Source organism: Camponotus vicinus, unplaced genomic scaffold, assembly GCF_025532165.1.
Source record: "Camponotus vicinus isolate PSW18456_S1 unplaced genomic scaffold, iyCamVici1.0 SCAF_4, whole genome shotgun sequence".
NCBI classification, from domain to species: Eukaryota; Metazoa; Arthropoda; class Insecta; order Hymenoptera; family Formicidae; genus Camponotus; species Camponotus vicinus.
This window is the reverse complement of record NW_028141976.1, coordinates 8839546-8865311: the sequence shown is the minus strand read 5'-3', so window position 1 is coordinate 8865311 and position 25766 is coordinate 8839546. Positions and strand designations below refer to the sequence as shown.

The 25766-nt window shown below is 34.6% G+C and overlaps 1 protein-coding gene and 1 pseudogene across 2 annotated transcripts in view; both read right to left on the bottom strand.

The window, feature by feature from the left end:
• LOC145970596 (protein kinase C and casein kinase substrate in neurons protein 1-like) overlaps nt 1–25766 on the bottom strand; it is a 200698-nt pseudogene that overhangs the window by 8991 nt on the left and 165941 nt on the right. The window lies entirely within an intron of this gene.
• On the bottom strand, nt 7263–12172 carry LOC145969723 (uncharacterized). Its single transcript, XM_083095928.1, has 2 exons — nt 12148–12172; nt 7263–8398 (listed from the first exon to the last, which is right to left on the bottom strand). Exons 1-2 carry the CDS (start codon nt 12170–12172, stop codon nt 7263–7265), a joined length of 1161 nt encoding a protein of 386 aa, XP_082952054.1.

Below are 25766 nucleotides of genomic sequence, written 5' to 3'. Positions count from 1 at the left end.
GATACGCGCGCGCTAATAACAAGTACATGCAACAATCGTACGATCCATCGAAACCATCGTCGTACTTGATGTATTTCGATATAAATAATTTGTACGGATGGGCAATGTGTCAACCGTTGCCCTATGCCGATTTTCGATGGGTCGACGACGTGTCGAATTTTGACGTAGCATCGATCGCGTTAGATTCGCCTACGGGTTATATCCTCGAAGTCGATCTCGAGTATCCGCAACATCTTCACGATACGCACATTGACCTACCGTTTTGCCCGACACGCGACAAGCCGCCCGGCAAGCGGCAAGACAAACTCCTCGCAACGCTATACGATAAGAAGCGTTACGTGATACACTACCGTAACCTACAGCAATGTACGCGACACGACCTTCGCGTTACAAAAATACATCGCATATTACAATTTACACAATCTCCGTGGCTTCGCAGTTATATCGAATTAAATACACAGTTTAGAACACTCGCGAAAAATGATTTTGAAAAAAATTTATATAAACTGATGAATAACGCGGTATTTGGTAAGACGATGGAAAATGTGCGTAATCGTGTCGATGTAAAATTATTAACAAAGTGGGACGGACGATACGGAGCAGAAGCAATGATAGCGAAACCAAATTTTCATAGTAGAAGCGTCTTTTCGGAAAATTTGGTTGCCATAGAATTACGCAAACTTGAAGTGAAATTTTATAAACCAATCTATGTCGGCATGTGCATACTCGACATTTCTAAAACGTGCTTGTACGAATTTCATCATGAGTACATGTCACCGCTATATCGTGATAAATGCCGGGTAATGTACACCGACACAGACAGTCTTATATACCACATTGAGTGCGAAGATGTCTATGAAAATATGAAACATGATATCGCTAGTTTCGATACGAGCGATTATCCAATTGATAACGCGTACGGTATACCGCTCGTGAATAAAAAAGTACCGGGTTTAATGAAAGATGAAAATAACGGCGCGATAATGACCGAATTCGTCGGGCTTAGAGCAAAAATGTATGCGATGAGAGTGGACGGGAAAAAGGATACGAAGAAGGTTAAAGGTGTCAAAAGTAACGTTGTTGCGAGAACGATAACATTCGACGATTACACGCGGTGTCTGAATGACGAAATAGAAATGATACGACAGCAATCTTGCATAAGATCGAAATTGCACAAAGTGTATACCGTCCGCGAGACGAAAATTGCTCTGAATCCGTACGATGACAAGCGGTATATCGTACCTGATTCGACCGACACATTACCATGGGGACATTATAGGATACCCTTATAATATAATATATATAATGTAATGTAATATAGTATGTGATATAATGTCAGATATTATTTTTGTATATGTATCTCATATGTATATGTATTTCATATATTGTATTATATACGATTATTGGAAAGGATGTATTAATAAAGATTTTTGTATTTTTATATATTTCATGTATATTTTTTATATGTTGTACATATTTTTTCTTAAATTTAAAAATAAATACAATTTGTATGAATTAAATCACATTGTCCTTATGTATCCAAGAATTGTGCGAATTGTCAAATCCCAACCATTTCACGTAAACCTCGTTATCCCTCCTACGCAGTATTTTCTCCACGAGATACACGTCCGGATAATTCGCGCAATGCAACTCGTACTCGTAGAACGCTCCAGCAATAGATTTTTTGCGATAATCCTCCAGTAGATAGCTTACGGGATTAGTATGTTGTACTTTTGCAATTTTAAACACTTCGGTTGTCCAATTTGGCGTGTAACCTTTCTCGAAAACTGTCTTGTACTTGCTAACGCGTACCGAGTTACCTACTTTGAATTTCGCCGGACCCGCGATATTTACATGGTTGTACACAGTAGCCAAGAGTCTTTCAGCGATCGCGGGAGTAACGTCGACGGGTCGCATACCGATAGTTCGATGCTTGCGCGCGTTGTAATCCGATACGAGTCGCGGCAACGCGCTGATCCACTTGTAAGATCCGTTCAGCGTAAACATCTTCCACATGTCGTTTTTCAGCGTGCGATTGAATCGCTCAACGATCGATGCCTTCAATACCGAATATGTAGAATAGTGATTGATGTCATGTTTCCGCATGAGCCGTTGCACGTCAGCGTTATAAAATTCCTTCCCCATATCAGTCTGTAAGTTTTTCGGACATCTTTTGCTATCTCGAATTATCTCGGCGATAGCGTCAGCTGTCTCGCTTCCACCTTTACTCTTGAGTGGTATGGCCCACGCGTGCTTGCTCAACGCATCTATGACTGTGAGTATGTAGTGGTAACCTCTGTTGAAACGAGAGTACGGACGCATCTCGACAATGTCAGCTTGCCACAGGTCATCGTATCCCCGCACTATGACGTGTCTTCGGGGAAAATTTTTTCTCGCCGGCGCGTGCAATTCGTTCACCAACTGCCGTTTCTCTAAACTATGTTGTTTCTTCACTTCCTCGGTTATTCCCGATCGCCGATCCATCGTTGTTTCGATTCGTCGATCAAACGATGTGTGCCTCGAGTATCACCGTGCGTTTTATCATTCGTTGCTAGACGTTCCTGGCCCGTTCGATAGCCGTTCAAAGCTGTTCGATAGCCGTTCATAGCCGTTCGTAGCTGTTCGATAGCCGTTCGATAGCCGTTCGATAGCTGTTCATAGCTGTTCGATAGCCATTCATAGCTGTTCGATAGCCGTTCCCAACCCGTTCGATAAACCTTTGTAGATGCTCATAGCTGTTCGATAACCGTTTTAGCTGTTCGATAGCCGTTCCCAACCCGTTCGATAAACCTTTGTAGATGTTTAATAATTGTACAATAGCCGTTCCTAAATCGTTCACTACAGCCGCTCATTACAGGTTGATAGCCGTTTCTGAATTAGTGTTAATCGCACGCCGAAGCTCGTTTATCGCAGTCTGCAAAGCTCGCACATCCTTCTCGAACGCAGTCAGCAGAAAGAATCAGACGAGAAGCTGACTGCGTTCGAGAAGGATGTGCGAGCTTTGCAGACTGCGATAAACGAGCTTCGGCGTGCGATTAACACTAATTCAGAAACGGCTATCAACCTGTAATGAGCGGCTGTAGTGAACGATTTAGGAACGGCTATTGTACAATTATTAAACATCTACAAAGGTTTATCGAACGGGTTGGGAACGGCTATCGAACAGCTAAAACGGTTATCGAACAGCTATGAGCATCTACAAAGGTTTATCGAACGGGTTGGGAACGGCTATCGAACAGCTATGAATGGCTATCGAACAGCTATGAACAGCTATCGAACGGCTATCGAACGGCTATCGAACAGCTACGAACGGCTATGAACGGCTATCGAACAGCTTTGAACGGCTATCGAACGGGCCAGGAACGTCTAGCAACGAATGATAAAACGCACGGTGATACTCGAGGCACACATCGTTTGATCGACGAATCGAAACAACGATGGATCGGCGATCGGGAATAACCGAGGAAGTGAAGAAACAACATAGTTTAGAGAAACGGCAGTTGGTGAACGAATTGCACGCGCCGGCGAGAAAAAATTTTCCCCGAAGACACGTCATAGTGCGGGGATACGATGACCTGTGGCAAGCTGACATTGTCGAGATGCGTCCGTACTCTCGTTTCAACAGAGGTTACCACTACATACTCACAGTCATAGATGCGTTGAGCAAGCACGCGTGGGCCATACCACTCAAGAGTAAAGGTGGAAGCGAGACAGCTGACGCTATCGCCGAGATAATTCGAGATAGCAAAAGATGTCCGAAAAACTTACAGACTGATATGGGGAAGGAATTTTATAACGCTGACGTGCAACGGCTCATGCGGAAACATGACATCAATCACTATTCTACATATTCGGTATTGAAGGCATCGATCGTTGAGCGATTCAATCGCACGCTGAAAAACGACATGTGGAAGATGTTTACGCTGAACGGATCTTACAAGTGGATCAGCGCGTTGCCGCGACTCGTATCGGATTACAACGCGCGCAAGCATCGAACTATCGGTATGCGACCCGTCGACGTTACTCCCGCGATCGCTGAAAGACTCTTGGCTACTGTGTACAACCATGTAAATATCGCGGGTCCGGCGAAATTCAAAGTAGGTAACTCGGTACGCGTTAGCAAGTACAAGACAGTTTTCGAGAAAGGTTACACGCCAAATTGGACAACCGAAGTGTTTAAAATTGCAAAAGTACAACATACTAATCCCGTAAGCTATCTACTGGAGGATTATCGCAAAAAATCTATTGCTGGAGCGTTCTACGAGTACGAGTTGCATTGCGCGAATTATCCGGACGTGTATCTCGTGGAGAAAATACTGCGTAGGAGGGATAACGAGGTTTACGTGAAATGGTTGGGATTTGACAATTCGCACAATTCTTGGATACATAAGGACAATGTGATTTAATTCATACAAATTGTATTTATTTTTAAATTTAAGAAAAAATATGTACAACATATAAAAAATATACATGAAATATATAAAAATACAAAAATCTTTATTAATACATCCTTTCCAATAATCGTATATAATACAATATATGAAATACATATACATATGAGATACATATACAAAAATAATATCTGACATTATATCACATACTATATTACATTACATTATATATATTATATTATAAGGGTATCCTATAATGTCCCCATGGTAATGTGTCGGTCGAATCAGGTACGATATACCGCTTGTCATCGTACGGATTCAGAGCAATTTTCGTCTCGCGGACGGTATACACTTTGTGCAATTTCGATCTTATGCAAGATTGCTGTCGTATCATTTCTATTTCGTCATTCAGACACCGCGTGTAATCGTCGAATGTTATCGTTCTCGCAACAACGTTACTTTTGACACCTTTAACCTTCTTCGTATCCTTTTTCCCGTCCACTCTCATCGCATACATTTTTGCTCTAAGCCCGACGAATTCGGTCATTATCGCGCCGTTATTTTCATCTTTCATTAAACCCGGTACTTTTTTATTCACGAGCGGTATACCGTACGCGTTATCAATTGGATAATCGCTCGTATCGAAACTAGCGATATCATGTTTCATATTTTCATAGACATCTTCGCACTCAATGTGGTATATAAGACTGTCTGTGTCGGTGTACATTACCCGGCATTTATCACGATATAGCGGTGACATGTACTCATGATGAAATTCGTACAAGCACGTTTTAGAAATGTCGAGTATGCACATGCCGACATAGATTGGTTTATAAAATTTCACTTCAAGTTTGCGTAATTCTATGGCAACCAAATTTTCCGAAAAGACGCTTCTACTATGAAAATTTGGTTTCGCTATCATTGCTTCTGCTCCGTATCGTCCGTCCCACTTTGTTAATAATTTTACATCGACACGATTACGCACATTTTCCATCGTCTTACCAAATACCGCGTTATTCATCAGTTTATATAAATTTTTTTCAAAATCATTTTTCGCGAGTGTTCTAAACTGTGTATTTAATTCGATATAACTGCGAAGCCACGGAGATTGTGTAAATTGTAATATGCGATGTATTTTTGTAACGCGAAGGTCGTGTCGCGTACATTGCTGTAGGTTACGGTAGTGTATCACGTAACGCTTCTTATCGTATAGCGTTGCGAGGAGTTTGTCTTGCCGCTTGCCGGGCGGCTTGTCGCGTGTCGGGCAAAACGGTAGGTCAATGTGCGTATCGTGAAGATGTTGCGGATACTCGAGATCGACTTCGAGGATATAACCCGTAGGCGAATCTAACGCGATCGATGCTACGTCAAAATTCGACACGTCGTCGACCCATCGAAAATCGGCATAGGGCAACGGTTGACACATTGCCCATCCGTACAAATTATTTATATCGAAATACATCAAGTACGACGATGGTTTCGATGGATCGTACGATTGTTGCATGTACTTGTTATTAGCGCGCGCGTATCTGTTGGAACACTGACTCAGACCACCGCGTATACCGCGTTCGATAAACATGACCATGTCGATGTCGGTAAGCAATTCGAATGTAATCTTTGTATGCTTTAACATGGCATCCCACGTGTATCCGGGAAGAGTATAATAATACGCGGGGTCGAGTCCGTAACTTTTGATGCAACTATCGCGAAAGTTTTCAAAAATATCGGCTAATAACAAGACGTCGATTTTCAGGTACAAATCGCTATACTCGTCTAGCGTTCGAATGGAGAATCGCGTCCAGATGTTCTCGGCGTGCGCGTAATCGCTCTCGGATATAGTTTCACCGGTCAAAGAACTGTAAAACGATTCGCGCGGTGGTAAACACGTATCTTGCAACCTATCTACAGAGTCGACGTATTCGTACGGAAAGACGCCTTTCCGTGTTAATAAACTGAAATTTTCTGCAGATAAATTTTGAAATTCTGATTTTAAAATTTTGAATTTGTCTTTGTCTAGATAAGATGCCAATTTGTCGAGACTTGCCGTAAGAAATTTGTACGAATCGATAAAACTTAATTTTATATAATTTTTCCAATTGTCTTGTGCAACTTTAACAGTTTTTGTAAACGATATATATTTTTCCTTGGTTATTGGAAGTAATTCGATTTTCCCTTCGAACGCTGTGGCTATATCCTCGATAATGAAATGCGCGTCGTAACCTGATAAATTGTGGAAGACTATCGGAATATATAATGATTCTTTGTAATTTAGATTGCAATTTGAGTGCGCGGGACCCCTATATCGTCCGGTCAAATGACAATGATCGCGTACGCGTGTATCGTCTTCTTGCGTAAACGGTTTTTCGCAAATATGGCAATGCGTTGCGCTGTGAAATTTTTCCCACTCGTCCGATGTTAAATTTACCATGGAGACATTTGTAGTCATTAAAATATTCTTTACACGTAACGCTAAATTTTTAAGTTCTTCGGCGAACCACGCGATACAATCAATACTGCGGCGAGAATGGTATGCGGATAACGAGTCGTCGAACGAACAATGCATATAATACGCTATACTAAATACCTTATGATGCTGATAATTTTTTTCTTCGTTAGTCTTTGTCAACGCACATTCCAAATCGGCATAGATCACAAATGGAAGCCGCTCTTTCCTCGTGTAGTTGTTGAACTCGAGCCACTTGTCCTTATCGCTCGGCAATCGGATAGCGCAGTCGTTTATTTTTCCGCAGTCTACCGTATGTGACTGCAACTTGTCCTCCGATCCGAAATAGTGCAAGCATCTGTAAAAGAATATTTAAATTAAAGATTTATGCAATGCATTATATTTTATAATTACATAAACTATTTAAATTATACGTACCGATCACAGATATATATCTTGTGATCCTTTTTACTCAACTGTGAACTGACAAGTCGCGATATTTTGATCCATGCGAAATGTCCGACGCTGTTACCGTCTTCCACATACAACAGATTGACGTGTTTATTTCGTTTTTGCTCCGAAAGACGTACCGGGACAATGCTGTTCTCCTTCTTGATGCTGTACACGTTGATGGAGATATTGTTTATATGTTCAAACTTTTTTAGTTGGTTCAACGTCATCGGAAACTCAATATTTTGTACATTTAACACCGTCGTATAGTGGGGATATGAAGATTCCCGATTTGTGTCTCTTTCAGCGGGGTATAGAGCGGCCACCACTGCCCACGCGAAACACGCATTGTCTCTGGATTGTACATTAATTACAGCTCTCTTCATCATAATTTCTCGCGGCAATTTAATATAACATCCCGCGCGCATAGGATTATACTTATTTATATTTACAGTCAAATTCAATATTCGCGACAATGCCCACCCGCTATCGCGTTCCTGAAATTCTTCCAGCGATGCTAGAGTGGGTTCGATAACGCGACGCTCGTACCACTCGTGTAAATCGGATGTGTGAAAGAGTTCACAGTTTCTCGTATTGGTACTTTTATTTGCACGCTTATCACCCGACACAAATTCACCGTTGAATATAGTGTTCAATTTTACACTGTTGTATCTTCTTATAACGTCTTGCACTTGCTCGAGCACGATGTCTTTGGCGTCCTCGAGAAATTGACGAGGTTCGATATGGTTTGCGTTAATCACAGCACCGGTTAGAATACGGTTATCGAACGCGGTATCAATCTCGCGCCACACAAGTTCATTTTGATGCGCGCTACATCCGGCACCCGCGTTATTGTCGCCACTGTAATTACCACCACTGGGTATAAACTGTCTCTGCAATCGAGTCTTTGCACCTTCGAGTCGCGCGATTCGAGCAATCAGCGATTGTCGATTCCCGATCGATAATCGTGGTCGTTTGATCCGACTTTGCTCTTCCAGCGACTCGATGTACTCGTTGCATCGTTGTAGCCATGCAAAATATTCGCCCAAGGTGGCAATTTGGCTGGATTGCTCCACCAGGTCGCGTTCAGTCTGTTCGATGTTTTCCATTTTATATATAATCACACAATATATATATATATATATATATATATATATATATATATATTATCACACAACACTGACAGAACACTACTTTCTGACAGAACACTATACTTTTTGACTATACCTTTGCTATACCGTCGTGTCGATGCGCTTTCAAATCACGTACTATGATCTGATGCGCTTCGATCCTTCTTATATTCAGCCAACAAACTTTCAGAGATTGTTGAAGGCACAAAAGAAAAAAATTTTTGTAACTGAACCTAGGGTTGAAAATGTGTTGTTATCTCGCTATGATTCACAGATTGCTCGAAAACGTCGGACCCCGAAATATCTCAAAAATGTGTTGTTATCTACGTATTTCCATCCGCCCAATCCTTCAAAGAATACTTCTATTTATATTGTGTATGTTAAAAAAATATAATGAAGAGGACTCTGCTGCACTAGAGTATCATTTCTTTCGTTGCTCTTCTGTGTTTCGGTGGTCTGCTGCACTAGAGTATCATTTCTTTCGTTGCTCTTCTGTGTTTCGTTAGTCTTGTGCAATGGCTGAAGAAAACGTAATTATCATCGACGACGATACGGATGATGATTACGATTATTGGATGGATCCAGTTGTGGCGGAGCGGATGGAGATAGAGAGAGAGGAGAGAGAGAGGAGAGAGATGGAAGATGATGGATCTGATATAGAACCCTTGGCGAAGGACAGTGATTATGATAGTGACAATAGTGTCGATATTCTTGATGAACGGTTACAAAAGAAACAGCGAGATTTAAGCATATCTGAAATAATGACATACAATCAAGCAACAAAGATATGTTGCATTTCATATTACTACATGGAAAATGGATTAAAATTTTGTATCGAATGCTTTCTAGAAGCACCGGATCAGTATGAAGAAACTAGTGCTGTTCGAGAACATAGAACCATAGCTTATGTTCATTTGGAAAATATGTCATGCAAAGAGTGCAGAAGATCTTTGAATCAAATATTGGCCTGCAACATGTGCCCTATTTGCACAAATTAAAATAGATGATGGATAACATTGTAAGTATCTTAATTTATTATATATCAAAAGTATTTTAAAATAAATTATTAAAATAATTTAAACTAATGAAATGCGTATGTTTTCTTCTGTTTTCAGAAACGGCTTCCCCAACATAGCCCGACGGTCTATTTTATATATTATTATTATTATTTTTTTATATTGTATACTTTTTATTAAACACACACATTTAAATAAATTATATATATATTTTTAATTGTAACAAAATCATGACGTAATTTCTTCGCACGCATTTCCATCCACCCAATCCTTCAAAGAATACTTCTATTTATATTGTTTGTTAACTGGTAATATTGTATAATATCTCAAAAATGTGTTGTTATCTCGCTATGATTCACAGATTGCTCGAAAACGTCGGACCCCGAAATATCTCAAAATATAAGTTTATGACTAATATTGTATACTTGCGATAATACAGAGAGAGAAAGAGAGATAAAAGGGATAAAGAGATAGATAGAGGGATAGAGGGATGGAGAGGGAGAGAGAGGGATAGAAATATAAAGGGATAAAGAGAGAGCGAGAGAGAGGGAGGAATAGAGAGAGACCCAAAATCTTCTTCATAGGAATACCGCCATTTTTGTTTATACGTGCGTCCCCCGCCCCGCAGCCCCCGCGCCATCGAAATTCCCTCCGTCCCGCGTGACGTCATCCCCCCTCCATCCTGCGTGACGTCATTCCCCCGCGCCGCTGAGATCCCCTCGCCCCTCATCCCCCTGAGATCCCTGCGTTAGAACCGGCCTAGTACTAACTACTCAAATGTTAATTAAAAGGACATTTTTTAACAGATAATCTCAATTCTTTACCTTTAAATTTATCTAGCTTATCGCCAAGAGCTACAAAAAATGGTTTTTTTGCGATAATAAACATGATAATGCCACATTAAAGAAGGAGATAAAAAAAATATATATAATGATTTTACATCAAAAAATGCGCAAAGATATATATATATATATATATATATGTATATGTATCTGCCTATTTACTACATCAAACTACCTATTATTTAATCTACTTAGTGTTTATCTCATCATGCAACTACATGTAAATAACGTACAAACTAATAGCCGTTCTTTACAATAACTAATGCGTTCCAAAACATTTTCATATTAATACTGAAATGTATTGTTATATTCCTCAGACAATTTAAAAACGGTTATTTCTTGTTAAAATATAATAATTAATATAAAAGTTGAATATATTTTATGTATAAATTTTTATCATAATTAATTTCAACATAAAAATTTAAAGTTTTTCTTAGTTTCTTTTTAAGATTTTTATTAAGACTAGGAAATAGTAACAAAACGTATACGATAACTCTTATGAATTTAAAATGTTTTTTATCACAATAATTTTACATAATTAAATAATTATAGTTCTCAACAATTACTTTCCGAAGGAAGTCTCTTTAAAACGCAAGGTCATCCGAGATAAAATTTACGTTGTTTTTTAATTTTACAGAAAAAAATATTATTCGCATGCACGAGATCATTGTGCGTGCCACGAGCGTCCTAAGAATTTAGTGCAAAGAAGTTTTATGTATATCGACTCATGAATTATCCATATTTCATGCACGTGCGCTGCGTTTCTCATGTTTATACCAGTTTTGAGTAACCAAATTACAATAATACACGTCGAAGGGAGTGCTGTCGTAATTACGAGTAACGTTTAATCAATCGGCGGTGCAAATTATGTCAGTCATATTCTCCTCTATATGGCAATTCTTTAAATATATACGCCGAATAATTATTTTAAGCAATAATTATATATCTAACATGAGCGAGCAAAACATGCTATATTTAAACTGAAGAGACAGATGGACATTATAGGGGTTGATAAAAGGTGTGAAAAGAAATAAAGGAAAGAAAGCGCGTAAAAGGTGTCGTAAAAAGATATGTGCTAAACATATATTGCGTTCTAATTTCTTAAATCTAACGTCTTAAATCAGAAGTTTGCTTACCAGCAGAGCCTTCTGTAATAAGAGAAAGGGGGGAAAGACACATAAGTCAAGAAACATGCGACACATGCAACATCATATACATACAAACTGAACGTCGCCTATTTTATTATTCCTAAGGATTTTTGGTACTCTGAGCCTCCATGCATCACACATCCACAATCTGTCATCTAAAAACGTCGTTAGCCGTCTTTCAGAGGTGTCTATCTCCGATATCGAGATCATTATTGTGCCGACTATGCGTGCGCGTGGGTGTTGGGCGGTGATTTATATACTTTAGAATTCAATGATTCAAATATTTAGAATTCAAATATTTATGGAACGCGGAATTCCTTGGAATTTTTTTCTGTCTTTAAATTTACATCAATCCCTACAATATCCCTAACAATAATCCGAACAATTGTGAAATAGTAAAATTCAGAAATCGATTTAATTTTTGTTTATTTATTTGAGCCAAATTCCTAATTATTAATTTTAGTAAAATTCAGATATACAGAAATGTGATTTTTGTTTTTTGGTATTGCAAGTTTGTTTCGTCATTTGCGTTTCTAATAATTACTACCGTGCAAGAAATGGAATGAAACGTACATATATTCATACAGTTACTATTAAAGTATCTTCTCCGTACTGAATGAAAGATGTTAGGTAAAAAACACACAGGTGTGCAAACTGAGAACTCTGCTCGCAGAAGCAAACGAATCGGGCATCGTTACCCATTACACAAAGAAATATATCAGATAGTTTTCGGAAACATTACTTTGTAACATGAAATGTTTCGGAGATGCATGCAGAAACGTTTTAGAAACATTGCATAAACAGTTAATGTCCGCATTCAGACACCTTGATATAAAATGTTTACGACACTATCCTAAAAAATGTTACAAAAACATTTTTCAAGATAGTGTCGTAAACATACTTGAGAAATGATATTTAAATGTTGCTATGTTATATTTCTGTAATAATTCATATATAGCGGTATCATGCCCCGGGAAAAAAAAGTCCATATAAAATTGGCCATATATGGATTTTGTCAATATCTAATTATGTTTTGCCAAATATAGTCATATATGATATCATATATGAATAAATATTATCAGATCTGAAAATTAAGTACCACTAAGAGTACACCGAAAAAATTGTATTCTTAACTTAAGAATATGCCACTTATCTTTAGAATATATACCACTAAAATAGGCGCCAAGAGGATCCTCTTAAGTTAAGAGGAAAATCTTCTAAAGAGATATTCTTAATATACAGAGAAAAATATTTCTTTGGATTTAATAAATTTTGTTGAAGTCAAATAAATTTAATTATTGGTCTAAAAGTTTTTTTCCGCCTAATTTCAAATAATCTGTTTAATATTCTAAATCCCAACAAGGAATCCAGATTATTAAATAAATTATTTTAAATTCAGTTTGAAATTAAATTGATAAACAGTGATGTCAGAAAGAGGATGCGGCTCACGTGCACACAGAGAACCTGTGTGTGAGCCGCGTCCTCTCTTTCGCATCACTGCTAAGGGAAAAAAATATACTTTAGATCTTACGTTAATACAAGTTCTTTATATACATTTCATGATAAATATTGAATACGAGAAAAATTAACCCTAACAACACACCATGTCCAAAAGACGTCCATAGAATATCTAGAGGACAGTAGGTATACAAGGCGGGTTCTAACGCAGGTCCTCTCAGGGGGGGTGAGGCGCGAGGGGATCTCAGCGGCGCGGTGGAATGACGTCACGCGGGACGGAGGGGATTTCGTAGGCGCGGGGGCTGCGGGGCGGGGCGGGGGACGCTTGTGTTGGATGTTTTATGACAAGTATAAACAATCATAAACCGATTGATAAACAGCGGTATTTGAAGAGGATTGGGTCTTCGGGCCTAACCCAAAATCATTTTCCCCCTTTTTTTTTTATTTTATTTTATCTTATTTTTTTAATGAAGAATTGTAATGTATCAGCACTGATGTTCGACTGCTTTGTACCCTTGCCGCGCGTGTGAGAGAGAACGATAATATCGCGTACGAGAGAGAACGATAGCGAGACTTCTAATTAATGCGAGAGCACGCAAAGGATTGGAGCGCAAGGAAAAGGCGTGTAAATAATTGCAATTTTTTTGAAATATAAATTTATTTAAAAATGTGTATGAGTATTACAAATTGTGTGTGTGTGTGTGTGTGTGTGTGTGTGTGTGTGTGTGTGTGTGTACTTAATATTAAAATTTAAAAATTAATAAAATATAGGGAAAGAAAATAAAATGATGAATATAAAATAATGCGGACGGTGCGCCGGGCTGTAAGGGGGAGGCAGCTCCTGAAACAGGAAAAACGCTACATTAATTTTATCTTAATTAAAATAAAAAAAATAAAAAAAACTAATTTAAAAATTTTAAAAAGAAATATGTACCTTAGCCCCCTGGAACTGCAGAGCCGTACCAGTATTCCAGTAACCGTCTTCTTCTTTCCTCTCCCAGTCTTCTTTGTATTTCCCGTATTCTCTCCTCTTCGATTATTCTGTTCTCTTCGTATCTTATAACCGATAGTTCGCAGATTTCGTCAAATAGGGACTCCATCCCGAAGAGCAGCCGCAGATTAAAAATGTCGAGATATCTCCACGATCCATTTACATCATTATCCTGGCGACTCTCCGGGGTGTCGCCCCATTCCTCCGCGAGATCGTGTAGCGCGTTCCAGCGCTCCGCCCGCACGTTGCGTCGATGCTGTATGTTGATGAACCCGGGAATTTTGACATCATCGGGGTACTATAAAATAATATATATTAAAAATCCACATACACATACGCACAATTGTTTTCACAAAAACACTACCTACCTTCCAGACAAATACCACTTTTAGTATCACAGAAAATAAGAGCTCTACAAAACTCCTCTTCCAAAATGAAAAATGAAAAATAGAATCCATTTTATTTGCAGCGTAAGAAATAATCACACACACACACACACACACACACACACACACACACACACACACACACGGAAAAAGAAATACCACGGTTAAACTCGCTGACGCTCTCTTTTCGGACAATACACGACTGAGATTGAAATCGAATGTTACTCTCCGCTGTAGGAATTATAAAGATCTCAAAACTGGAAGGGTTACACTAGTGTACGAATATTTTTTACACCCACTGTATATATTAACCATTCATGATCCTTTCATAGTCTTTTTCTACGCTCGGTATAAACAATATGAACAGTATTCCTATGAAGAGAAATGGATCTTGGAACCTTCCTTCTTTTTATGTTTTCTGTTTATGATACCAATATTCGACTGCTTTACACCCTTGCCGCGCGTGTGAGAGAGAACGCGTACAAGAGAGAACGATAGCGAGACTTATAATTAATGCGAGAGCACGCAAAGGATTGGAGCGCAAGGGAAAGGCGTGTAAATAATTGCAATTTTTTTTGTTACAATTAAAAATATATAATTTATTTAAATGTGTGAGTTTAATAAAAAAAGTATACAATATAAAAGAAAAAATAATATATAAAATAGGCCGTCGGGCTATGTGGGGAAGCCGTTTCTGAAAACAGAAGAAAACATATGCATTTCATTAGTTTAAATTATTTAATAATTTATTTTAAGATACTTTTGATATATAATAAATTAAAAGATACTTACAATGTTATCCATGACTCATCTATTTTAATTTGTGCAAATAGGGCACATGTTGCAGGGCAATATTTGATTCAAACATTTTTTTTTGCACCATTTGCATGACATATTATCCATATTGCTACAACCTATGGTTCTATGTTCCCGAACAGAACTAGTTTCTTCAAACTGATACGGGTCTTCTAGAAAGCATTCGGTACAATATTTCGATCCATTTTCCATATAGTAATAAGAAATGCAACATATCTTTGTTGCTTCGTTTAATGTTATTATTTCAGGTATGCTTAAATTTCGCTGTTCTTTTGTAACTTTTCATCAAGAATATCGTCACTATTGACACTATCGTAATCACTGTCCTTCGCCAAGGGTTCTATTTCTATATTATTGAACTTGTAAATTTCTATTTCCCTTTTTAATAATAAATTGCAGATTATAATTTAAACATTAATTGCATACATGTGCTATGATAATTACGTTCAGATTATTTTCTAATGCAAAGTATATAAAATGTTTTATCAAATATACTACAATGATCAAATTGTGTATGTGTAGGTGACAGAACAAGAATTAATAGACTTAGTGGCAAATAACATGATGATGATCAATACAAACTTCATGCTGAAGTGATATTTCTGAATGCTTTTCCACGTACAAATTCAGGAAAGAATTAAAAGTTATGGCTAAGAAATTAATTTCAGAGCAAAAGGATAAATTATATTTTTTATAATTATTATAATATTGAATTATAATTTAATATTTTCCATATAACTGTGGGTATATATAAAACTTAAACATATATTGTTAGAAATTTCTTTCAAGTTATTAATAAATCATACACATTTAAAGACAATGGAAAATGGAATGTATATGTATATATAAATATATACACATATAAATAAAATTAATAAAATCTACATATGCACGTCTATTTTCAAATCTTTTTCCTTTATGTATTTTTTTTTTATAATATAAATGTATATCTCTTCTATACGAAATGATAATTATAATGATCAGTTTTATTATCGAGAAATATATGTTATGCCATTGATTCTTATTTTCATTTAAATTTAAAATAAAAGCGTTCTTATAATTCAAATGTAACTTCATTTTAATATTTCAGAGTAATAATGTTGATCATGTTTCATACGAATCGTTATGGTATAAGAAGTATTTTTACAGAAAGACTTAATATATGTTGCATTGCGATGTTAGCAGCTTATATCCGTAACTGTACCATGCATACTACCGATTCTTTCAATTAATTACTATGCTTCTGTAAGTTATACTGGGATACCTGAGATAATTTTGGCGATATACATAATTTAACATATTTCTAACCATTTCTCTTTGCAACAAAAACACAATGCAAAAATTCCTAGTAAATAATAGTTGCTGTTTTCGAATTATAAATATTATTATTTGTATATTTTAAAACAAATAAATTTCTGTTTGCAGAAATATTTGTTACTTAAATTAAACTATAAAATTAAAAATCATTTATGTATTGGGAAAAATAATTAGTTAATTAATCTATATATGTTCAAAAACTATATAAAAATCCTAATTTAACTATAATAAATTTTGTCGAAATATATTTGTTGAATATGTATAAATCTTTGTTTCATTAAATTGCAATTCTCTCTATATCTACAATTAATATATCTTAAATTCATATTTGATCAAAAATAAATGCACATAGGCGAAAGTGAAAGTAAAATAAGTAACATAAAATTAAAACATATAAGTAGATAAAAATAATATAATATATAATATAAGAACGACCAGAAATGTAAAACTTACTGCTCGCATATGTGTTAAATTAAAATTAAAATTTGAATGGTGTAGACTTCATTGCCGGAGCGTTTAGAATTAAATAAAATGAATCCATTATATATAAACTCAAGCTACAAATTTTATTTATCTGTTTTGATAATTCCTCATATATTTTGCGAATCTTTATTAATTTTTTTGTAATATTGCATAAATAAATAAAAAAAAAAATAAGATAAGATAGCAAAAATGAAAAGAAGAAGTAGAGATATAGTAGATAGAAAGGCAAAAAAATTAAGAAAGGAATTCTGCGGATCTATTAAGAATTTTTAATAACTAAATGTGTATTCTTTTACACTGCATTTAAGTACAGTGTATTAAATAAAAAATTGATAGCATTCGATCGATTTGCATTTCGATTTCGTTGAAAAATTAGTTTCCATTTTTTTTTTATATGTTCCGCTTTATTATATGATGGGCATTAACCATAAGTTTTATAAGCAAAAAAGAGAATATGAAAATCAATAATCTATCTCTTTAGCACATACATGTATAAATTTTGTCTTGAAATAAAAAAGTTCCATATTTATATCAGTCACGTAATATTTTTAAGGAAATCACAAAAATTAATGAAATATAATCAAGCAATTATTGAATATGTCATATTGAAGTGTATACTAATATCATATTCAAAAAATTACATAATTATAAAAAATATATAATAATGAATAATAAATCTTTTATTAAAAATAATTTATAGGCAAAGAAATTTAATTAAAATCATAAAATGCCGGAAAAATTATTACGCTATCCGAATCGTTATGTGGAATATGTAGTTTAGGCAAATACGCTTATTGTTTGACAGAATAGAATGTTGGAATGCGCAGCAATTTCTTTCTAATTAGTTTTTATCTTCTTGCGTTTTACAAAAAAGTATCGTATATATTACTTCAATTTTCTCTCTCTTTTGTTTGATATATTTATTCAAATCTTATCTTCTTAACAATACAAACAATCACATCTTCTCTCTTAAGCATATAATAAAAGTAGAGGTAATATATTTCTACTGTATGGTACAGTAACTTTATGGAATAATATCTTCCAGTACGTTGATAATAGGACATCGTCAGTATTCACTATAGTGGTTACTACATAATATTGTACCAGTGAGTATAATTTTTAGCATATTAAGTGTATTCATTCGTTACAAAAACTTTTTACAAGCAGTATACAACTAAAAAAAGAAAAGCTAGTCAACATTGTTGTCGACGTGTAAATAGGAACGAGTGATATTTGGTTTTCTCAAGATGCCTCGATTACTAAGGAATTATTCAAAACTTTTTGTTTTGGAGAAACTGAAATAAGGAATGAAATAAGGAATCGTGTTAAGAATGGAATGAAATATACAGCTCAGACTTGATAAACGGTTTTTTATTTTTAATTTAGACGCACGCTTCTATTTAAAACCTATGCAATTTAAATATAATATATTTTTGAATGTTATTAAAGATCGTAAACCTACATTGTATATTTAATATCTTAACAATAAAATATGCATTTTTTAAATTTGTATGATTATATAAAACTATTTTAAAAAATTATGAATTTTAATTTGTTAGTTTTATAATTTTATTAAAAAATTATTATCATAATATGAAATATGTGACAGTGTCTAAACACTATACTTTCTATGCACTAATTTTAAAATCGTAAAAATGCTTCAAATTATGCTTTTTACCAATTATATCCCAATCACTCTTGATTTAATTTTAAGCTATGCAATACTCATTTAAAAGAAGATTCATTTTATTTTAATGAAAATGTATATTATATCCACTTCACTAATTTAATTTTCGTTTAATTAATTGAGACGACCAAAATAAAATTTATTTAGTGCAATTATTTAGGGTACAGTGCTATTAATCGCTAAATCGATTTTTAATTGAATTCAATGTTTCATACCTAGGATCTAAAATTCAAATATTTCCGGCAAAATGGATGATTCAAAGATAAATGCAAAAACAAATATAATCTTATATAATATTTAAATAGCAAACTATACTGTCAATATGAAGTGAGATATGCACAGAGCATTAAAGATATGAGATGCAAATGTACTAGGTTTATAAAAATTTTATAATTAATTAAAAAAATAAACGTCTATTATTTTTAGAATTTTACTGTGGAAAATAATGTTTATGGCTGTCGAACGGCTATCGAACGGGTCAGAAACGACTGTGAACGAGGCTACGGACTACCAACAGGGCCAAGGACGGCAACAAACGGGTCAAGAACGTCTATCGAACTCCAACGAACGGGCCAGGAACATCTATCGAACGTCTATCGAACGCCAACGAACGGGCCAGGAACGTCTATCGAACGGCTATCGAACGGGTCAGAAACAACTGTGAACGAGGCTACGGACTACTTAGAAGCGACTACCAACAGGGTCAATTACGGCAACAAACGGCTGCGAACAGCTATCGAACGGGGCAGGAACAGCTAACGAACGGCTATCGAACGGGTCAGAAACGGCTGTCGAACGGGGCAGGAACGGCAACTAACAGCTATCGAACGGGTCAGAAACGGCTATCGAACGGCAACTAACAGCTATCGAACGGTCAGAAACGGCTATCGAACGGAGCAGGAACGGCAACTAACAGCTATCGAACGGCTGTCGAACGGCTACGAACGGTAGCGGACGATACAGAACGGCTATTGAAAAACGACAAACGGTAGTGAACGGCTCAGAAACGAAGAGCTAAAGAGTGGCAACGAATGATAAAACGCACGGTGATACTCGGGGCACATATCGTTTGATCGACGAATCGAAACAACTATGTTGTTTCTTCGCTTCCTCGGTTATTCCCGATCGTCGATCCATCGTTGTTTCGATTCGTCGATCAAACGATATGTGCCCCGAGTATCACCGTGCGTTTTATCATTCGTTGCCACTCTTTAGCTCTTCGTTTCTGAGCCGTTCACTACCGTTTGTCGTTTTTCAATAGCCGTTCTGTATCGTCCGCTACCGTTCGTAGCCGTTCGACAGCCGTTCGATAGCTGTTAGTTGCCGTTCCTGCTCCGTTCGATAGCCGTTTCTGACCCGTTCGATAGCTGTTAGTTGCCGTTCGATAGCCGTTTCTGACCCGTTCGATAGCTGTTAGTTGCCGTTCCTGCCCCGTTCGACAGCCGTTTCTGACCCGTTCGATAGCCGTTCGTTAGCTGTTCCTGCCCCGTTCGATAGCTGTTCGCAGCCGTTTGTTGCCGTAATTGACCCTGTTGGTAGTCGCTTCTAAGTAGTCCGTAGCCTCGTTCACAGTCGTTTCTGACCCGTTCGATAGCCGTTCGATAGACGTTCCTGGCCCGTTCGTTGGCGTTCGATAGACGTTCGATAGATGTTCCTGGCCCGTTCGTTGGAGTTCGATAGACGTTCTTGACCCGTTTGTTGCCGTCCTTGGCCCTGTTGGTAGTCCGTAGCCTCGTTCACAGTCGTTTCTGACCCGTTCGATAGCCGTTCGACAGCCATAAACATTATTTTCCACAGTAAAATTCTAAAAATAATAGACGTTTATTTTTTTAATTAATTATAAAATTTTTATAAACCTAGTACATTTGCATCTCATATCTTTAATGCTCTGTGCATATCTCACTTCATATTGACAGTATAGTTTGCTATTTAAATATTATATAAGATTATATTTGTTTTTGCATTTATCTTTGAATCATCCATTTTGCCGGAAATATTTGAATTTTAGATCCTAGGTATGAAACATTGAATTCAATTAAAAATCGATTTAGCGATTAATAGCACTGTACCCTAAATAATTGCACTAAATAAATTTTATTTTGGTCGTCTCAATTAATTAAACGAAAATTAAATTAGTGAAGTGGATATAATATACATTTTCATTAAAATAAAATGAATCTTCTTTTAAATGAGTATTGCATAGCTTAAAATTAAATCAAGAGTGATTGGGATATAATTAGTAAAAAGCATAATTTGAAGCATTTTTACGATTTTAAAATTAGTGCATAGAAAGTATAGTGTTTAGACACTGTCACATATTTCATATTATGATAATAATTTTTTAATAAAATTATAAAACTAACAAATTAAAATTCATAATTTTTTAAAATAGTTTTATATAATCATACAAATTTAAAAAATGCATATTTTATTGTTAAGATATTAAATATACAATGTAGGTTTACGATCTTTAATAACATTCAAAAATATATTATATTTAAATTGCATAGGTTTTAAATAGAAGCGTGCGTCTAAATTAAAAATAAAAAACCGTTTATCAAGTCTGAGCTGTATATTTCATTCCATTCTTAACACGATTCCTTATTTCATTCCTTATTTCAGTTTCTCCAAAACAAAAAGTTTTGAATAATTCCTTAGTAATCGAGGCATCTTGAGAAAACCAAATATCACTCGTTCCTATTTACACGTCGACAACAATGTTGACTAGCTTTTCTTTTTTTAGTTGTATACTGCTTGTAAAAAGTTTTTGTAACGAATGAATACACTTAATATGCTAAAAATTATACTCACTGGTACAATATTATGTAGTAACCACTATAGTGAATACTGACGATGTCCTATTATCAACGTACTGGAAGATATTATTCCATAAAGTTACTGTACCATACAGTAGAAATATATTACCTCTACTTTTATTATATGCTTAAGAGAGAAGATGTGATTGTTTGTATTGTTAAGAAGATAAGATTTGAATAAATATATCAAACAAAAGAGAGAGAAAATTGAAGTAATATATACGATACTTTTTTGTAAAACGCAAGAAGATAAAAACTAATTAGAAAGAAATTGCTGCGCATTCCAACATTCTATTCTGTCAAACAATAAGCGTATTTGCCTAAACTACATATTCCACATAACGATTCGGATAGCGTAATAATTTTTCCGGCATTTTATGATTTTAATTAAATTTCTTTGCCTATAAATTATTTTTAATAAAAGATTTATTATTCATTATTATATATTTTTTATAATTATGTAATTTTTTGAATATGATATTAGTATACACTTCAATATGACATATTCAATAATTGCTTGATTATATTTCATTAATTTTTGTGATTTCCTTAAAAATATTACGTGACTGATATAAATATGGAACTTTTTTATTTCAAGACAAAATTTATACATGTATGTGCTAAAGAGATAGATTATTGATTTTCATATTCTCTTTTTTGCTTATAAAACTTATGGTTAATGCCCATCATATAATAAAGCGGAACATATAAAAAAAAAATGGAAACTAATTTTTCAACGAAATCGAAATGCAAATCGATCGAATGCTATCAATTTTTTATTTAATACACTGTACTTAAATGCAGTGTAAAAGAATACACATTTAGTTATTAAAAATTCTTAATAGATCCGCAGAATTCCTTTCTTAATTTTTTTGCCTTTCTATCTACTATATCTCTACTTCTTCTTTTCATTTTTGCTATCTTATCTTATTTTTTTTATTTATTTATGCAATATTACAAAAAAATTAATAAAGATTCGCAAAATATATGAGGAATTATCAAAACAGATAAATAAAATTTGTAGCTTGAGTTTATATATAATGGATTCATTTTATTTAATTCTAAACGCTCCGGCAATGAAGTCTACACCATTCAAATTTTAATTTTAATTTAACACATATGCGAGCAGTAAGTTTTACATTTCTGGTCGTTCTTATATTATATATTATATTATTTTTATCTACTTATATGTTTTAATTTTATGTTACTTATTTTACTTTCACTTTCGCCTATGTGCATTTATTTTTGATCAAATATGAATTTAAGATATATTAATTGTAGATATAGAGAGAATTGCAATTTAATGAAACAAAGATTTATACATATTCAACAAATATATTTCGACAAAATTTATTATAGTTAAATTAGGATTTTTATATAGTTTTTGAACATATATAGATTAATTAACTAATTATTTTTCCCAATACATAAATGATTTTTAATTTTATAGTTTAATTTAAGTAACAAATATTTCTGCAAACAGAAATTTATTTGTTTTAAAATATACAAATAATAATATTTATAATTCGAAAACAGCAACTATTATTTACTAGGAATTTTTGCATTGTGTTTTTGTTGCAAAGAGAAATGGTTAGAAATATGTTAAATTATGTATATCGCCAAAATTATCTCAGGTATCCCAGTATAACTTACAGAAGCATAGTAATTAATTGAAAGAATCGGTAGTATGCATGGTACAGTTACGGATATAAGCTGCTAACATCGCAATGCAACATATATTAAGTCTTTCTGTAAAAATACTTCTTATACCATAACGATTCGTATGAAACATGATCAACATTATTACTCTGAAATATTAAAATGAAGTTACATTTGAATTATAAGAACGCTTTTATTTTAAATTTAAATGAAAATAAGAATCAATGGCATAACATATATTTCTCGATAATAAAACTGATCATTATAATTATCATTTCGTATAGAAGAGATATACATTTATATTATAAAAAAAAAATACATAAAGGAAAAAGATTTGAAAATAGACGTGCATATGTAGATTTTATTAATTTTATTTATATGTGTATATATTTATATATACATATACATTCCATTTTCCATTGTCTTTAAATGTGTATGATTTATTAATAACTTGAAAGAAATTTCTAACAATATATGTTTAAGTTTTATATATACCCACAGTTATATGGAAAATATTAAATTATAATTCAATATTATAATAATTATAAAAAATATAATTTATCCTTTTGCTCTGAAATTAATTTCTTAGCCATAACTTTTAATTCTTTCCTGAATTTGTACGTGGAAAAGCATTCAGAAATATCACTTCAGCATGAAGTTTGTATTGATCATCATCATGTTATTTGCCACTAAGTCTATTAATTCTTGTTCTGTCACCTACACATACACAATTTGATCATTGTAGTATATTTGATAAAACATTTTATATACTTTGCATTAGAAAATAATCTGAACGTAATTATCATAGCACATGTATGCAATTAATGTTTAAATTATAATCTGCAATTTATTATTAAAAAGGGAAATAGAAATTTACAAGTTCAATAATATAGAAATAGAACCCTTGGCGAAGGACAGTGATTACGATAGTGTCAATAGTGACGATATTCTTGATGAAAAGTTACAAAAGAACAGCGAAATTTAAGCATACCTGAAATAATAACATTAAACGAAGCAACAAAGATATGTTGCATTTCTTATTACTATATGGAAAATGGATCGAAATATTGTACCGAATGCTTTCTAGAAGACCCGTATCAGTTTGAAGAAACTAGTTCTGTTCGGGAACATAGAACCATAGGTTGTAGCAATATGGATAATATGTCATGCAAATGGTGCAAAAAAAAATGTTTGAATCAAATATTGCCCTGCAACATGTGCCCTATTTGCACAAATTAAAATAGATGAGTCATGGATAACATTGTAAGTATCTTTTAATTTATTATATATCAAAAGTATCTTAAAATAAATTATTAAATAATTTAAACTAATGAAATGCATATGTTTTCTTCTGTTTTCAGAAACGGCTTCCCCACATAGCCCGACGGCCTATTTTATATATTATTTTTTCTTTTATATTGTATACTTTTTTTATTAAACTCACACATTTAAATAAATTATATATTTTTAATTGTAACAAAAAAAATTGCAATTATTTACACGCCTTTCCCTTGCGCTCCAATCCTTTGCGTGCTCTCGCATTAATTATAAGTCTCGCTATCGTTCTCTCTTGTACGCGTTCTCTCTCACACGCGCGGCAAGGGTGTAAAGCAGTCGAATATTGGTATCATAAACAGAAAACATAAAAAGAAGGAAGGTTCCAAGATCCATTTCTCTTCATAGGAATACTGTTCATATTGTTTATACCGAGCGTAGAAAAAGACTATGAAAGGATCATGAATGGTTAATATATACAGTGGGTGTAAAAAATATTCGTACACTAGTGTAACCCTTCCAGTTTTGAGATCTTTATAATTCCTACAGCGGAGAGTAACATTCGATTTCAATCTCAGTCGTGTATTGTCCGAAAAGAGAGCGTCAGCGAGTTTAACCGTGGTATTTCTTTTTCCGTGTGTGTGTGTGTGTGTGTGTGTGTGTGTGTGTGTGTGTGTGTGTGTGATTATTTCTTACGCTGCAAATAAAATGGATTCTATTTTTCATTTTTCATTTTGGAAGAGGAGTTTTGTAGAGCTCTTATTTTCTGTGATACTAAAAGTGGTATTTGTCTGGAAGGTAGGTAGTGTTTTTGTGAAAACAATTGTGCGTATGTGTATGTGGATTTTTAATATATATTATTTTATAGTACCCCGATGATGTCAAAATTCCCGGGTTCATCAACATACAGCATCGACGCAACGTGCGGGCGGAGCGCTGGAACGCGCTACACGATCTCGCGGAGGAATGGGGCGACACCCCGGAGAGTCGCCAGGATAATGATGTAAATGGATCGTGGAGATATCTCGACATTTTTAATCTGCGGCTGCTCTTCGGGATGGAGTCCCTATTTGACGAAATCTGCGAACTATCGGTTATAAGATACGAAGAGAACAGAATAATCGAAGAGGAGAGAATACGGGAAATACAAAGAAGACTGGGAGAGGAAAGAAGAAGACGGTTACTGGAATACTGGTACGGCTCTGCAGTTCCAGGGGGCTAAGGTACATATTTCTTTTTAAAATTTTTAAATTAGTTTTTTTTATTTTTTTTATTTTAATTAAGATAAAATTAATGTAGCGTTTTTCCTGTTTCAGGAGCTGCCTCCCCCTTACAGCCCGGCGCACCGTCCGCATTATTTTATATTCATCATTTTATTTTCTTTCCCTATATTTTATTAATTTTTAAATTTTAATATTAAGTACACACACACACACACACACACACACACACACACAA

Excerpts from the sequence above, each read along its gene's own strand:
- LOC145969723 (XM_083095928.1), bottom strand. The coding sequence starts at position 12,172 with ATGTTACAAAGTAATGTTTCCGAAA. Across the intron at positions 8,399-12,147 it reads ACAAAGTAATGTTTCCGAAA|ATAAAATGGAAAACATCGAA; the intron begins ACTATCTGATAT and ends GTGTGATTATAT.